The following is a 16,225-nucleotide window of genomic DNA, read 5'->3' as shown; positions in this document are numbered from 1 at the left end:
ATATTTTCATACTTGAGTTGTAATAAACCATTGAAATGAAAAGAAACAGTAGACTGCTTACTACCAAATGAGCACTGCATGCCGGCAGTAGGACACGGAAGTCACGGGCAAGCTCTTCAACCTGGGCCTAAGTCACAGAGATGTACATGCCTCTCTCATCTGCCACGTCCTAACAGTTCACATTAGTCATTTACTTACAAACGAAGATTTGCTGTTAGCATTCCAATAACAAGCTGTGTACCTTCCTTACCCCAGGACAACACAGAAAGCTCTACCCAAGTTAGTTCTGAGGAGCCACCTGCAGGTAGTATTACAGTACTAGAACCTAAACCAAGTCCACCGTTTCTGATTTGCCTTTACCGAACACCAAAAGGTTTTATTTAGCATTTATAAGACTGAGTTTACTACAGTCTAAGCAACGTTTATGTCTCTCAACTGCCTAGCTCAAAAGACTGATTAACACTCCCGTCACTTTTGTGAAGTTGAGAAGGAAAAAAAAAATACTCTTTCCATTTTAGCCTACTGTGATACAGCTCAAGAGGGCTAAATCAAGGTGACATCTTAAGCCTCTCAAGTGGACAATCTGTCCAAGATAAGGTTAAACTGAAGATGAATGCCCCCAAATGAAGGCAAAAGTACGTTACATCCCTGAGCTATGTATGCCAACCCAAAGATGGTGACACAGTGGGAATGGGCCCCACAATGGTCTTTATCTAACGTGATCCAGAGTGAACTTTTAGCACCAACCTACCTCTCGGAATATTATTACTCACCAGGAGGCCCAGGCAAGAGCGGGAACTATTGCAACACAAATCCTGCCTCCCCACACACACACACACAAAAAAAAAAAAAAAAAAAAAAAATGAAGCTTAGCTCCGGATGGTCATTTGTAGATCAACATATTATTAACACATGCCCAATCCTTCAACCTTGAGTTCACACAGAGATGGAAGAGGTCAATACCAGCACACATTCAGAGTACTTATTATGCAATTTTAAATAGAAGCATATACAGCAAAATATTTTATGGGAACAGGTGTGCCCTCAATTAAACATCCTGCTTATTCCTAAACACATAGCCCAAGTGACCACTGCTGCACCTCTCTACTGCTCTCAGCTGGGTGAACTGCTTTTGTTTTTAATTATAATAGTCCAGCAGAACCTGCAAAAATAATGATAAAGGCCCTAGGAAAGGCAACAGAATTAGCCAAAAAAATAGTTTTTCTATTTCTTCCTCCTCCTTACTCATATTTTGTCTACCTGAATCCCAATTCCACTTCTCTGACCCTACTCCATTCAACCTTTACTCACTAAACTTACACTCCACCCCCACTCTCTTCTCCCCAGTCCCTAGAACTTGCCAAGTTCATTCCAGCAAGTTTCTGCACAAGCTGTTCCCTAAACCTCCAAGAGTCCTCCCTTCATCTCTGCATGGCTGGCTCCTTTTCACTTCAAGTTCTGTTTAAGTGTCACTTAACAGGAAGGTCTCCCTTCACAATTGCATCCCAGTCACACTTTCTATCCCATCACTCACTTCCTTCAGCATTTAATCCAAATCAGATTTGCTTATTTATTATCTCTGTCCCCACCTCCCACTCTGATAAACTCCATGAGAGTGGACCCTTTGCTTGTGTTCATCTTTGTACACCCAGCGTCTGAAACACTGGCTAGTACGGAATAGCCAGTCTTAAATGGATGAATTTTGGACTTTTCATTCAATGGCAAACTAGGTTCCAAATGAATTAAAGTGAGACTAGAGGTAATTCTTTTATTTCTGTAAACCATCTAAACACTATAACTGCACAATCAAGGCATTAAGTATTCTGTTTTATCGGGCCTGAAGGCCCTCAAATATGATGGGACTCTCTTCCCACAATCAGAAGAACATCTGTTATGATAACCCTAGTGATACTACACATCAAATTCAGTGACAGAGCAAAATGTATGCACTTTCTAGACAAAAATTTAGCACTATTTCTTAAAGCATAAAGTTTCTTATAAGACAGTTCCATAATCAACAGTATTTTTTTTTAATGTATCAAGTGCAAAATAAGAATCATTAACACTTTACTGTGAGATCCCTATGAGAGGCTAGAAGAGGCACTACTTACTCGGTGGTTTTTTGTTTTTTAAACAATATAAATATAAACAATAAATCTTTCCAATTATTCTTTCTTTCTTCAAACATTTCCATACCATTATGGATTTGTATTCTGCTAAAAACAAAACTATACATCACACTGTCTCCTATAAGACCACCTATACACAAAGCATTAGTTAAATGAGATAAAAATCAGCACAAGTCCATTGTCACTAAAGACAAGTGTGCCAGACACACAGATCGAGAAGGAGATAAAAGAGCTATTGTCCAATTGTAGAAACAAAAAAAGTAATATGGGGTTTTCTGTTCTCAGAAGTGCATCATGAAGTGTGGGTGGAGAGAAACACAGAAATCCAGAATTAGCCTAACATCAAATCATTTTTGGAAAGAGTTGACAACATGTAAATTCCTCACACATAAAGTATTTAGAGCGAGAGACCTTGATTCCTGGGCTATGATGCCATTTATGAATCCTTGCAAGAGCGCTGGAATTCCAGTATTCATAAAAGAAAATGCTCATTATAATCAGGAGCCAGGCGGCGTTGTGAGGTACTCCCCAATGTGACACAGACCATAACTGAAGTACTACAAGGCTTGCAGTTAGGAGCTGGGATAGAGGCTGAACACAAAATTCAAAAGAGGTAACCAAGGTACCAAGTGCCACAAAGGGGAGAGAGTGACCACGACTGTCACCCAACCACAGAGAATTAAAGTAGACACAGGGGTGTGTATAGGAGAGGATAAGAGGTGGGGATGGAAAAAACAATACATTTGTCACCCCGTCCCACTTCCTAAACAGGATATAGGCAAAGCCTCCAACCCCATTTACCTCAGACACAGATGGTTATCGTTTGTAGCAAAGGTGCATAGAAAGGCCTTCAGGTCTGAGCCCCCTAATTCCAGGGCTGTTAACGATTACAGAGAAGAATGGGGGTGGGGAGGAAAATCAGGGAGGGAGCTGGAGATTCACCCGCCACCTCCCCCTTGGGCTCCTACCCCAAGGCTCTTACCCTGGACTTTCAGTTCAGAGTCTGCAGCCTCTCCCGGGGCATCTACGGCCCCAGGTCCCCAGGCCCGGGATTGAGGGGTGCTGGCGATGGGCAGGCAGGGACAGTAGGTAAGTTTTCTGAGCCCTGCGCTTGACACGCCACAGGCTCCCCTCACAGCCTCTTCTTCCAGAGGGACCAGTCCAGACAAGGCGCTGATTTGCACTCCTCCCCTTCCACCACCACCCCCTTTCTCGAAGGAACCGAACCCCCGCCCCTTCATCTCTCAGTGCTCCCCCCTTTTCCTCAACTCCCTCCCCCCCATCCAAACTCACAGCTGCTCCAGAGGTTCCTCCAGTCAAACCCTTTCTGGAAACGACGGCGGCCCGGCGGGTCCAAACCACCTACCATCCCCGCTTGCGTTTCCAGGCTCCCTATCCCCGCCGCCGCCGCCGCCTTTTCTGCCACCGCGGCCGCCGCCTCCTCCTCATCTGCGGCCCACCGGCGGCGGCCGCCCCGAAGCCCCGCCCCCTCCATCGGCTCCTGCATCATCACTTCCGGTAACCCCGCCGGCCGCCGGCTCCAGGAGGGAGAGAATGGGAGAGGGGCGGGGACGGGAGCGAGGAGGGTGACGTCACGACGTACGCGCGGACGTCCGAAGCCGTCTCCAAGTAAGGGCAAGGAGAGGAGCGGCGGAGGGTGGGCTACGAGGAGCTGGGCCGGGCCATTTTCTAATTGGAAATGGGGGAAGGGGATAACGAAAGGGTGAAGGGAAAGCAGCGGGAGAGGGAGGTTTGTTGAGTGCGGCGAGGAGTGGGCTAGAGCTGGAAGTTTGAGGAGGTTTGAGACGACCTCTGACCTGGGTCTCATGCTTCCACAGCGGTCCGCCCGGTGGTTTGGCCCGGCCTGGCCTACCGGACCTGCTGGATGGAGCTCCTGGCACCGCCTCCTTCCAGCCGGCTCCTGTGGGTGGGGGAAGGCAGGACTGACGCAGAGTGAGTGTAAGGATGGAGACGCCGGCTCCCGTCGCGGGGGACTGGGGAAAGGGGTTGGCTCCCCTGGGGCAGGGATGAGGTGAGGGTGTGGGGTTGCTAGGAGACGCGCCTGTGTGACCCCAGCCTCGCGAGGGCGGCTCGGTGTCCTCGCTGCTGGCCTCGGGAGACCTGCCTAAGGGAAGCGGCACGTGGGCGAGCCCTGGCATGGGACCCTTCAGACTTTTCGAATGTAAATGGAAGGCGACAGGGGCAGTTCTGGGAGGCTGGAGAGGTTCCTGCCTTGAGAGGGGGCCACCCAAACGAACCCGGATGTAGTAGTCAGCCTTCAGGGGACCATGAAGGCTAGTTTCATTACCGATGAGCAAACGAGAAAAAGAAGGAAGCCTTGTTCGTGAACTTCTCATTAATAAGTAAATGGGTGCAGAAGATACAGCTGCCCCCAAGGCTGGATGGAGTGGAAAGAAAGCCTCTCCGGGGTTTAAGAGAGAGGACGGGAGAAGGGAAGAACTGTCTTGGTGGGAAAAAGTGCTAAAGGGATAACGTTGGAAACAAAAGACCGAAGAGATTGAAGGTTTGGAGTTGCAGAAATACAAGGGTTTGGCCTTTGTATTACTACTTCCTGAAGTATAGTGATTGACCAGGCCTTATTTACATTTTTAAAAATTGCTTCTGGATAGAGAAGGTAGTTCAGCCTCTGAAGAGGCTGTTTGCTGGCCGTAGGAGAGGTGACAGCGGTGCTGGAAGAAAATTGGCCCAATATATTGGGGAGCTTGAGCATGCCAGGCTGACTGCTGAGCTGGATATGAAGTGTATGGAAGAGGGTGGAACCAGAGATGTTTTCCTAGAGAAAACAGTTTGGAAAAGAATAGTCTAAGTTCTCTTGAAGGTATGTCAGAAGTCATTTTACAGCCCGAATGAAGATGCCCAGAAATGAAGTAGACAAGTTGGAAGAAAAGTCATGGGTGGAGATAATAAATGTAGACTTTATTCCTAGAGCCAGGAATGGGAGTAGACAGGAAAGTTCACAAATTCCTTAGGTCTCCTCACATGTAAAGACCACCCAGAAGGGGTAGAAGCCAATAGGAAGCTCAACAAGAGTAACACCTCAAAGATGAGGAGGTCCGCTTGATATCCTTAAACAATAGGATCAATCCTCACGATCATCCCATGAAGCCCTGACTTTTATCTTCCTGCTCTCTCAGCTGTCAGTGCTTTGGGACTTGTATACAAGTAGTCTGTGTGCATTACCCGATTTCTTGATATACAAGTAATCTGTGTGCATTACCTGATTCTTGATAAATGTTGGTTTACATGTTTGGCTTCTAAAAAAACTGCTTCCTCTTTGTGTCTCCGTGGCTCCTAATACAGAGACTTGCCCATGGAGTCCAACAGTTTTGCTGTATCTGGGTAGGAACACCTTCTAAGATACCAGCCTTATGTTTTGTTTTCTTGAGATAGGGTTCTCTGTGTAACAGCCCTGGAACTTAACTGTTCCAGCTGTCCTGGAACTTAACTCACTTTGTAGACCAGACTGGCCTCAAAAGAGATCCACAAGATCCAGGACAGGCACCAAAACAACACAGAGAAACACTGTCTCTAAAAAACAAAACAAAACAAAAAAAAAAAAGGATGGATGAGGCAATCCTGTGGGAGGCAACACAGTCAGACATATCCCCTACTCTTACTATTAGGGAGTCTCTCACAAGACCAAGCTACACAACTGTAACATATACAGAAGGCCTAGGTCAGTCCCATGCAGGCTCCCCAGTTGTTGGTTTCAGTCTCTGTGGGCCCATGTTAGTAGGTTCTGTGGGTTTTCTTGTGGTACCCTTGACACCACTGGGTCCTGCAATCTTTCTTCCTCATCTTCTGCAGGTTTCCCTGAACTCCACCTATGTTTGGCTCTGGATCTGCATCTGTTTCCATCAGTTGCTGGGTGAAGCCCCTCTGATGACAGTTGGGCCAGACAGCAATCTATGAGTATAGCAGAATATCCTTAGAGATCATTTCATTGACTTTTTTTTTTTTTTTTTTTTTTTTTTTTTTGTCATTTATGTTTGGTTCTATCCTAGATCTCTGGGGTATCCCACCTCTGGGTCCTAGCCCTCTGGGGGGAGCTTCCTTCAGGGTATGTGTCCCCAGCTGTGCCCGTCTTTAGTTGGTCACTCCCACAGTTTCTGTGCTGTCTTTACCTTAGCACATTTTGTAGGCAGGACAAATTGTAGATCGAAGGGTTAGTGGCTGCGTTGGTGTCCCAGTCTCTCCACTGGAAGTCCTGCCTGGGTACAGGAGATGGCTGGTTCACAGCCTTGGAATTCTTATAAAGGGAGTTTTGTCCCTGCTGCTGCAGATGGCACTACCATTATAGTGAATCTCAATGGAAAGGCTATCAGCAGAATCAGAAGGCCTGGGTTTCATTCTTGGATCTGCAACTAATAGGGTGGCCTTGGAAAAGTTCCTTCTCTTCGAGCTGATAGGGTTGGCCTAGATTAAAAGTTGGAAGCTGGCAAGAGATAATGCCAGCAAGCATATTGTTCAGTCCACACAACATGATTTAAATTCTTTTTTTTTTTTTTAATCTGTTTGCCAGTTGTTAAAACGTGAGCATCAGAATCCAGATTTTTGGCTTTGTTTGAAAAATTGGACAGTCTAACAACACCAGTCTGAAGTTCCTAGAGATCCCTACACAGCAGCAGCCAAAGCCGAAGACTTGCTTGCACTTTGTATGTGGCTTATGTCCCAAGTCAGCCAAAGCATCTCTCCTTACTTCCACTCCCAAACCGACACTCATTTGTAATTGACTTAAGAACTGTGCTATCCATATGTAGCGATTAGTCACATGTAACTAAATTTAAATAACAGTTACTTAGACACATATTCCAGATGTCCAGTAGCTGCATGTGGCTAGTCTCTGCCCTATTGGATAGAACAGACAAAAGAGTATTATCATAGAAAGTTGTTTTGTTCAGTGTTGGATTGAAGTACTGAAGGATTTAAGGACTCTGGGTGGGGGTTGGGGATTTAGCTCAGTGGTAAAGCGCTTGACTAGCAAGCACAAGGCCCTGGGTTCGGTCCTCAGCTAAAAAAAAAAAAAAGACTCTGGGTGCCAATCATTCCTCACAAATAAAACCAGGCAGCCATTGTTCCTGATCTCAGGACAGTCTGGTAAGGAGCTCTTGGGCCCTACATATAAAGTTATTCATTTGATAACTAAAGAGTCCTTGGAGAATGTTCTGAAAACATGGTTCCCAATGCATAATGCTGTTGTCTTTCTAATAGTTGGATGCAGAGTCAGGTGCAAGAGATCTCCAGCTGTGCCCAATGTTGTTGACAAAGCCCATTTGTTTGTTTTGTTTTGTTTCAAGACAGGGTTTCTCTGTGTAGCCTTGGCTGTTCTACAATTTACTCTGTAAAGGCTGGCCTTGAACGCCTGAGTGCTGGGATTAAAGGTGTGCACCACCATGCCCTCCATCCACGAAAGCCTTTTTTGCACATTTCTAATCCAGTTTCTTAGAAGAATGTCACAAAGCAGGAATTTAAGTTAATGTTTGGGCTCTCTGACTTCCCTACTTGCTATGAATTGTTGAAGATACTGGCTGGAGAATTATGAATGAGTCTGTAACATTGACTTGTTCCCAGTCCTCCCATATCTCTCTCACACAGCTGACTTTGGGTAACTGGTTTTAAACATCTCTGGCTAACCATTGTCTTTATTTCTTAAAATATGCTGGCACATGCGTATAATCCCAGCATTCAGGATGAGGCATTCTGGTGAGGAATAATATACCCATTTATTTTGAATTGAGGAACCATAAAATGGATTTCCACTTAGAATTTCTGCCTTGAATAGGAAAGTATAAGTTGACTGGTTGATTGATATATCTCTCTTGCAATTCTGGGTTGGTCTCATGTATGCGTATAATCTTGATGGGTGTTCCAGTGCTGTCATGATACACTAGTGGTTCCCAACATAAAAATAATTTCAGCTTTTCAATGGTGTGAAAATGATACATTCACTAGAGACTATACTTTGAATTTTAATCTTTTCCTGAGCTGGAAATAGCCCCGATGTTTCGGCAGCTTCCAGGTCCCGCTCCCAGTCAGGACAGTCAGGACCTTGCACTATCTGCAAGTCCAGGAACACCTGCAGTAGGATGCACGTTTGCCTTTATTTCGTTCCTTGGGATAGTTATTTTTCAAATCCTTCTGGTATGGATATTTTGAATTTCCCCTTTGTTCTAATGACTTCCCATGTTTCAGGATCTAACCTATTTTCATTTTCCCTTTGATAAATGTATTATCTAGCTCCTTCCCTAGGTTCATCTCTTATACACCATATTCTTGTAATTTTTTTTGTATAAAAAATACTGTTTCAGAGAATCGTTGTGGTATGAAGTACACTGAATGAACGTATCCTGAGAATTGCACAACTGTGTGGTATCACTTCCCTCTTCAGATTCTAATAACAAAGAACTAAATGTAGGACAGGAAACCATCGTGTGTGTGTGTGTGTGTGTGTGTGTGTGTGTGTGTGTGTGTGTAGGGGATAGAAGCCTGGGGACCAGGACCTGTGGGGCACAGTTTGACTTGAAGATTGTTCATTTGTAACAATAAAATCATTCAGTGTACCAGCCAGTGTCTGACAAAAAGCAGTGACTAGAAAAGCTGTAGGAGAAAAGAGCATGGATGGTAAAGAATTAGAATGAGATAAAGGAAGAGACGTAGGAAGGAAAGCTTATGTTGGCACCTGTGTTATATTTCCAGTAAGAAGCTCGCATTGTGGTCTGAAGATAAGCGGTGTCTCCAGCGGGGTTATTTACTCATACTGAAGAACAATAGCACTTTACTGCACAGGGATTATTAATGATCAGAGGGAAGTAGCTTTAGGAAAATCCATTATTACCACAAAGCAGCAAATTCACCAACAGGCTATATACTTTTCCATTCTCTGCAGACAGAGCTTACCATAGATAAGAGGCCTCACTACTCTCATTTCCTCCTATTCAGGTAGCTTATGCATTTACTTCCCAGTGCTAAGTATTTTAATGGAGTAGCCCATAAATAATCCTTACAGCTCTGAAAACTGTTCTATGGCTGTATATTACATTTTAAGAAACTGAGGCACCAGTAAAGCTTGGTGATACAAACCTATAACCCCAGCTGCTCTTGAGGAGCAAGAAGTTAAGGCTCTTCTTGGGTTCAAGACCAGTTTGGGCAACTTGCTGAGACCGTATCTCAAAATGAAAAGTCAAAGGACATTGGGGGATATAGTTCAGTACTGAAGTGTGTGCCCTGCACGCACAAGGCCTTCCTTGTGCAGTCCCCAGTGCTGCCAAAGAGGAAACTTCAGCACTCCTGGAAACTGAGGCACAGGCTGAGCTCAGTGAAAGTGATTATTTGGGCATTATCAAAAGCATTTCAGGGCTGGGAGTGGTGGTGCACACCTTTGACCTCAGCACTCAGGAGGCAGGCAGAGGCAGGGGGAATCTCTGTGAGTTTGCAGGCAGCCTGGTCTATATAGTTCCAGGACACCCAGAGCTACGTAATAGAGAGATCCTGTCTCAAAACACGCGAACAAAAACCAGCATTTCAGTTCCCCAAATGACAAGTGCTTTAAAGTAGAGTTTTCTGGGTTGTTTTTAAAATTAGATCATTGAACCAAAAAAAAAAAAAAAAAAAAAGTAAAAAAAGGCCGGGCGGTGGTGGCGCACGCCTTTAATCCCAGCACTCCGGAGGCAGAGCCAGGCGGATCTCTGTGAGTTCGAGGCCAGCCTGGACTACCAAGTGAGTTCCAGGAAAGGTGCAAAGCTACACAGAGAAACCCTGTCTCGAAAAACCAAAATAAATAAATAAATAAATAAATAAATAAATAAATAATAAAATTAGATCATTGGATGCAATGTACCATTTCATTGACTAAGCTTCCTGGAAATAGGGCCTTTGGGGCTAGTGGCAAACCATGACTGACCTTAAAAGAAGTGAGATTGTAGCCAGGCAGGTGCATGACTTTAATCCCAGCACTCAGGAGGCAGAGGTAGGTAGATCTCTGAATTCTAAGCCAACTTGATCTAAAGGGTGAGTTCCAGGACAGCCAGGACTATACAGAGAAATCTTGTCTCAGGGGAAAAAAAAAAGTGAGGATTGTGTCACAGGTGTGAGACTTAACTCTCTTAAGAACCATAAGCCCTGGGCGGTGGTGGCGCACGCCTTTAATCCCAGCACTTGGGAGGCAGAGGCAGGCGGATCTCTGTGAGTTCAAGGCCAGCCTGATCTACAAAGCGAGATCCAGGACAGGCATCACAAACTAAAAAGAATTAGAGTATGATGTATGGGGTAAGGTGGAGATGCTAGGGATGCACACAGGGACACTGCCATCGTCCCTGCATTAGAAAGATGCAATGATAGCCGGCTAAGAGATAGGCAGAGAAAGCAGCAGGTGGGCAAAGAGTATTTTGCCTGTGTGATTTGGGGGCTTCACAAGGCAAGAAGGGATGCCATATGCAAAGAGGCAGAGCAGCAGGACTGATTTTATCTGGGTGAATTTCACTGCCTTCCCCATCCCCACCTGTGGGAGCCCACAGAGGTTTCCTAGTGAGAGCCAAGCTTGTTTTACACAGCAGGGCTGCATTAGGGGATGGCTTGACCGCATGCCTGGTTACCAGGTGTTTGGGATGGTCTGCACTTGGCTGTGCTGGGTGGAGGTCTGTAGCACGAATCTTAAAAGGTCTTATTAATAAAAACAAACCCAGAGCCAGGTATTGGGGTGAACGCCGAAAGATCAGAGAAACAGAAACAGCCACAGCTAATCTCACCTAGCCAGTTCCTCGGCTGATCTCGTTTCCTCAAACTGAAAGCCTCTGAGTCCTCATCCGGAGTGAATCTCAGCTGAACTGCTGCTCAAAAGCCTAAAAGCTTAACCAGCTCTAGTTCCTAGTCCTCAAGCCTTATATACCTTTCTACTTCCTGCCATCACTTCATGGGATTAAAGGTGTGTGTCACCATGCCTGGCTGTTTCCAGTGTGGCTTTGAATTCACAGAGATCCAGATGGATCTCTGCCTCCAGAATGCTAGGATTAAAGGTGTGTGTGCCACCATTTTCTGGCCTCTATGTCTATCTAGTGGCTGTTCTGTCCTCTGACCCCAGATAAGTTTATTAGGATGCACAATATATTGGGGACACAACATATCACCACAGAGGTCTTTTGCTCCACCCCTTGGCATTCCTTTAAAAGCCCTTTAGTAGAGACAGAAGGGGCTGGTGGGTTTTGACCCAGGCCCTCCCGAGGCTATCCTGTATTCTATCTGTCTCCCTCTATATTTCTATCTAAATATTTCCCACTTCTCCTTCCTCAAGAGTACCCTTGGGAAAAAAAGTGGGAGCTGGTCTCCCATGCCCACCCTAAATCATGGAGTACTCGAGAGGGAAATTTTGACTACAGTGCAATGTGATGAAGGAAAAAAAGAAATCCTAGAGTCAGATCTTTCATAAAAGGAATGGAATGGATTTTTTTCTCTTTACCTCCTAGGCTTGAAAGGGAATGGATTTTTTTCTCTTTACCTCCTAGGCTTGAAAGTCGGGTTAATTTGCCTTTTCCCCTTTCCCTTTTTGTCCCTGTTTGTGCTGTAGCACTTTTTATTCAGGAGAAAGCAAAGCCTCATCCAGCGGCTGGAAGTTTGACATTCTTGAGACCAGAGTCATACTTCTATAAACTTCATCTGCAGAAGGGGAATTGTCTTTTAAACTCCTAAATGGGGACTGGAGAGATGACTCAGGGGTTAAAAGCATTTCTCTTCAGAGGACCCAGCACCCACACATGACACACAACCACCTTTAAATCTAGTTTCCGGGGATCCAGTTCCTCTTCTGACCTTGGGCTCCTGCGCTCACACCATGCACATACATACACTCAGGTGCACACACACACACACATACTTTTTTAAAACTCTTAAATGTTTACGCTGCAGTGAGCTTTCCAAAGTACTCCAGAGATGAAGAAAACAGTGAAGCCGACGAGGCTCCTAGTGTAGCAAGTCTGTCTGTTGGCCTCCTGTAACTAGATTGGGACATACCGAGGGCCTAGGCATTCCTGATAGAGTATGCTTTTGGAGCCTCCCCAGATCCTTTCACTCTACTCAAATCCTTCACAGCCAACAGCAAGGTGAGTACGTGTTTTCATGGCTTTTGTTTTTTCTGTTTCTTGATCGATCACTGCCCATGATAAGTCCCCATACTGACTCCAAACTGAAAACAAAGGCTTGTGATCAGACAAGGAAATAATCACTCAACTTTTGAGGCTCTTCATCTTGACTCTTCCTGTTGGCTAGGTGACGTTAGACCCATCTCACATTTCCTCCTCTATAAGAGAGATGGAATCATAAGCAGTGATGCTATCGTTTGGCTCCAGCGCATTTTTAACAGTGTAAAGCAGAACATGTTGCTCCCACTTGCTTCACGTGTGTTAGTGTCTTCCTTTTCTCCTCCAGGCCTCCTCTCCCATCAGTGCTGGATTGTGTTGACCTGTGGCCTCCCTGACAAGTCCTCACTTGAGTTCACGTTTCTCTTTGCTCTTGACCTGCCCCACAGCTTTGCTTCTGCTGCCCACTTCCCTGCACCACCCTCCTCTTAACTTCCCATTGTTAGTCTCCTGCATTTCATTCAGAGCCCGGCTTCCATTTCTGTTTGTTTCATTCAGAACATATTACTATATAAAATTCTTTGGTTTTCTTGTATATCTTGTATATCCTGTCTCTACCACTAGAAGATAAGCTATCCCCAGACCCACATGGTCTTGGACATGGTAGGCATAGCCAATAAATGCTGAATGGGTCAATAGATGGGATCCCTGGTGAAGGAGACTTAAGGTCTGCAGGGTTGTACCAGTATGATGAGTCTCTTGTTTTCTCTTCTGTGATGCCAGCTCCCCTTAGAGTCAGAGGGATTATCACAGAGGACTGAAGAGCAGAGCATGCCAGCCAGGGTCACAGCCTCCTTTTAAGGGTATTGGTGTATAAAATGCTTTTTGAAGAAGTAACCGGGGCAAGTGGAGATTTTATAAAACATACCAAGGTGCAGAACATTCACTTGGCTCGTTGTATGGAAAGATAATAGAATTCTATGGCTTCTTTTAATATAATTATTTAGCTTCCTTCGTTGTAATGACTAAGCCCTTTAGAGCATGCAACAGATATTCAACAACATTTATCAAGATCAAGCAGTTTATTTACTTACTAACAACTTGGGCTCTGACTCTAGATTATAGGGTTTGAACACTGGCCCTGCCTATTTCTAGCTGTGTGACTTTGGACACATTTAATCTCTCTTTTTATCAGGGTCTTCCTTCGTAGAATGAGGATAGAAGTAGCACCTGCCAACAGAATTGCTGTGATGTTTACAGAGTTGTATGTAAAGTACCTTGTAGAGTGTGAAGCCCCTGGTAAATGCAAAACAAATGTAGCTATTGTTATTGTAATGGCAGGACAAAGTTCCTGCTCTCCAGGAGTTAGCAGAAAAATCTAGGAAGAAAAAGACCCAAACAACTGCAAAAGAGCAATAGGTGGTTTATGCTGGGCCCTAGGGAGAGAGTGCTGGGGTATTTGGTAGGGATTAGGTACCTCTCCTGAGCAGAGAGGACCAGAAGAAAAGAATGGAAAGCTCTCGGAGTGGAAAGTTGAGCCAAGACAAGCATAGATTTGACAGTGAGACAGTCTTACTATGTACCTTTGGCTGACCTGGTACTCACATTGTAGCCCAGGCTGGCCCCAGACTTGTGGCAGTCCTCCTACTTCAGCCTTCTGAATGTCGGGAGTACAGGTTTGCGCACAGTGCTCTGGTTAGAAATTTTCTGAGTACATTTATTCCTAGCCTACCTACTGTTAGCATTCTGACCCGCCCCTTGGGGACCCGCCCTGCGTCCTGATGTAAATTCTCTTTTAAGGAAAAGCCCCTCCCTTCTTCTTCCTCTTCCCACCTTCCTCCTTTCCCCGCCATGAGGTGTGCACACCTCCACTTTCCCTCACTTTCTCTTCCTCTCTCCTTTCCTTCCTCTCTCTCTCCGTCATTCTATTATAATAAATTCTTCTCCACGTGGACATGTGCCTGGGTGTGAGTAACTTCCATCATGCCCGCCACCAGCCACTGTGTCTGCATGGCATGTTTTACCCACTGCAGGGCACCTTGGCTCTATGTGCCAAGGCTTGCACGCTGTATCATTACACCTACATCACACAAAAATCTATATCATGGGTGTAATGGGTCATTCCAGTATATATTAAAGTAATGACAACTAATGAATATGAGTGTTCTGTATCTAAAATCACCTCTACAATCAAATTTTGAGATATGTGCATTAGGGATCTCTCTCAACTGAGCACTAGAGGCCAAAACACTAGCAGCAAAATGTGCCAGACTTCTATAAAATATGCACTCAATGATAAATTTCATCTTAGTACTCTGCTTATACAGGCAGTAGGACTTTTAAAAAAGGAGTCACCTTCCAGTCACAATTACTTCCATCACACCTACATTTTCTTCTTTCATCCTGGGATTTGGAAGTTAAAGAGATGAAAAGGAACAAATATTTCAAGTAGTATCAAGAAAAATATCATAGAACTTTGAAGAAATTCCTTAAGAATAGACTTCATGACCATTTTAGATTCAAATTCTGACTTCTAAGCTGAATATCCCTTATTTTGCCAAAGGGGAACTCCCAGAAGACCTCACTACTGTATCAGATCAACCCTTGACCAACCGTAAATAAGGATAAAGGCTGCCTGTATTGCGTTAATCATGAGAAGAATGTTGGTCCCAAGCCATCAAATCCTTGGGTAAGGAAACCTTCAGGAAATGGCAACTTTTGCAAATGAGTTGCTTTCTAAGACCAAAGAGAAAAACCCAAAAAGAAAAGCACTTTAATAAAATTTTTATGCATGACTGATTCAGTTTGAGAATATGAAGCTTTCTGTAGCATGAGAGATATTTCATGTTTTCAGGAAACATTGGTTGAATTCCTAGTATGTAACCTTTCTAGGTGCAGAGAATCCAGCAGTAAATAAGATAGATGTAATAATTGTTCCCATAAAGATGAGAGTCTATTGGAGGACTATAGACACTAACAAACCAGAACTTGAGTGATGAGCCCTATAAAGAACAACTATCAAGATTCATTTGATTCCTAACCCAGAGTCTCAAGGAGAGACTAGGGAGTATGAAGGGTTTTCTGAGACATCTATGTTTTCATGAGGAGCTAAAGGATGAATAGAAACTGGCCGTTTAAAAAAAAAAAGATCAGGTCAGGTGTTGTAGCACACACCTTTAATCTCAGCACTTAGGAAGCAGAGGTAGGTAGAGCTTTGTGAATCTCATGCCAGCCAGGTCTACCTAGGGCATTTTTTTCTTGGTATTTTCTGTCAAAAGCTGTACACTGAGACCTTGTCTTTAATTTTTTTTTTTTTTTTAAAGAGAGTTAGTAAAGAGGGAGCAATATGGGTGTGCACCCCAAGTCAAGAAGATCATAGTCCCACCTCCACCCCAAGAACTGATAGAAACCCAGTAAGAAAACAGAAAATGATGAAAGATGCGATTTTCTCTTTCCTTGACTTTTCTTTCAAGACTTAGAAGTGATAGGCTAGTCCTGTTCACATGCTTGGTAGTAAAGATAGCTTTTGACTTTTCTCTCTGGCAATCTTTGTTACTTGGGTTTTCTGGGTCACCTGATGTTGGAGAATCATCACCTATCTTCCTCTCTGGATTAGTTTTCAAAACACACACTAATTAAAGTCTTTTCAAAATAGTCTTATTAAGTGTCAATTGTTAGCACTCATTACCTTGAGTAACCTAATTGTAGGTCTTGTGTGTCATGTTATGGCTTATGATCAGCGTTCTTAGAGTAGTGTAAGAAAACCAATTAAAGTCAGGCTTTGAGAAATTTGCTAGGGTTTTAATACATTTGACCTTCGATTTCCTCTGCCAGTATCTGAAAGCCAAGGAAGTTTCATCTGTTAATGATAGGGAAGTGAAGCAATCATTAGCTGATGCTACTGCCCCTCACAGGAACTGACTCACGTATTTTCAGATGAAACTGTGGAGTTTTAGGGAGAGCCAGAAACTCCGAAACCTGTTTCCTTACCAGGAAAAATGTCATCAT

At 44.3% G+C, this 16,225-nt stretch overlaps 2 protein-coding genes across 14 annotated transcripts in view; one reads left to right on the top strand and one right to left on the bottom strand.

Moving 5' to 3' along the window:
* Dcun1d3 (defective in cullin neddylation 1 domain containing 3) overlaps positions 1 to 4,023 on the bottom strand; it is a 40,131-nt gene extending 36,108 nt beyond the window's left edge. For 2 of the 5 annotated variants that reach the window (XM_059267821.1, XM_059267829.1), the window contains exon 1: positions 3,947 to 4,013. The gene's annotated coding sequence lies outside the window, so the exon portion shown is untranslated. Of the gene's footprint in view, positions 1 to 3,422; positions 3,620 to 3,946 lie in introns of those variants that run through there. The other 3 variants (XM_059267812.1, XM_059267805.1, XM_059267838.1) reach the window with 3 other exon arrangements.
* The window catches only part of Lyrm1 (LYR motif containing 1), a 36,872-nt gene continuing 24,285 nt past the window's right edge, over positions 3,639 to 16,225 (top strand). For 2 of the 9 annotated variants that reach the window (XM_059267901.1, XM_059267876.1), the window contains exon 1: positions 4,212 to 4,968. Coding sequence is in view for 3 of the 9 variants with exons in the window: in XM_059267858.1 (XP_059123841.1) it covers positions 14,869 to 14,906 (38 nt within the window). In the remaining 6 variants the exon portion in view is untranslated. Of the gene's footprint in view, positions 3,759 to 4,194; positions 4,969 to 14,780; positions 14,907 to 16,225 lie in introns of those variants that run through there. The other 7 variants (XM_059267858.1, XM_059267851.1, XM_059267909.1 and 4 more) reach the window with 7 other exon arrangements.

Source organism: Peromyscus eremicus, chromosome 1 (assembly GCF_949786415.1).
Source record: "Peromyscus eremicus chromosome 1, PerEre_H2_v1, whole genome shotgun sequence".
NCBI classification, from domain to species: Eukaryota; Metazoa; Chordata; class Mammalia; order Rodentia; family Cricetidae; genus Peromyscus; species Peromyscus eremicus.
This window is presented reverse-complemented; position numbering and strand designations above follow the sequence as displayed.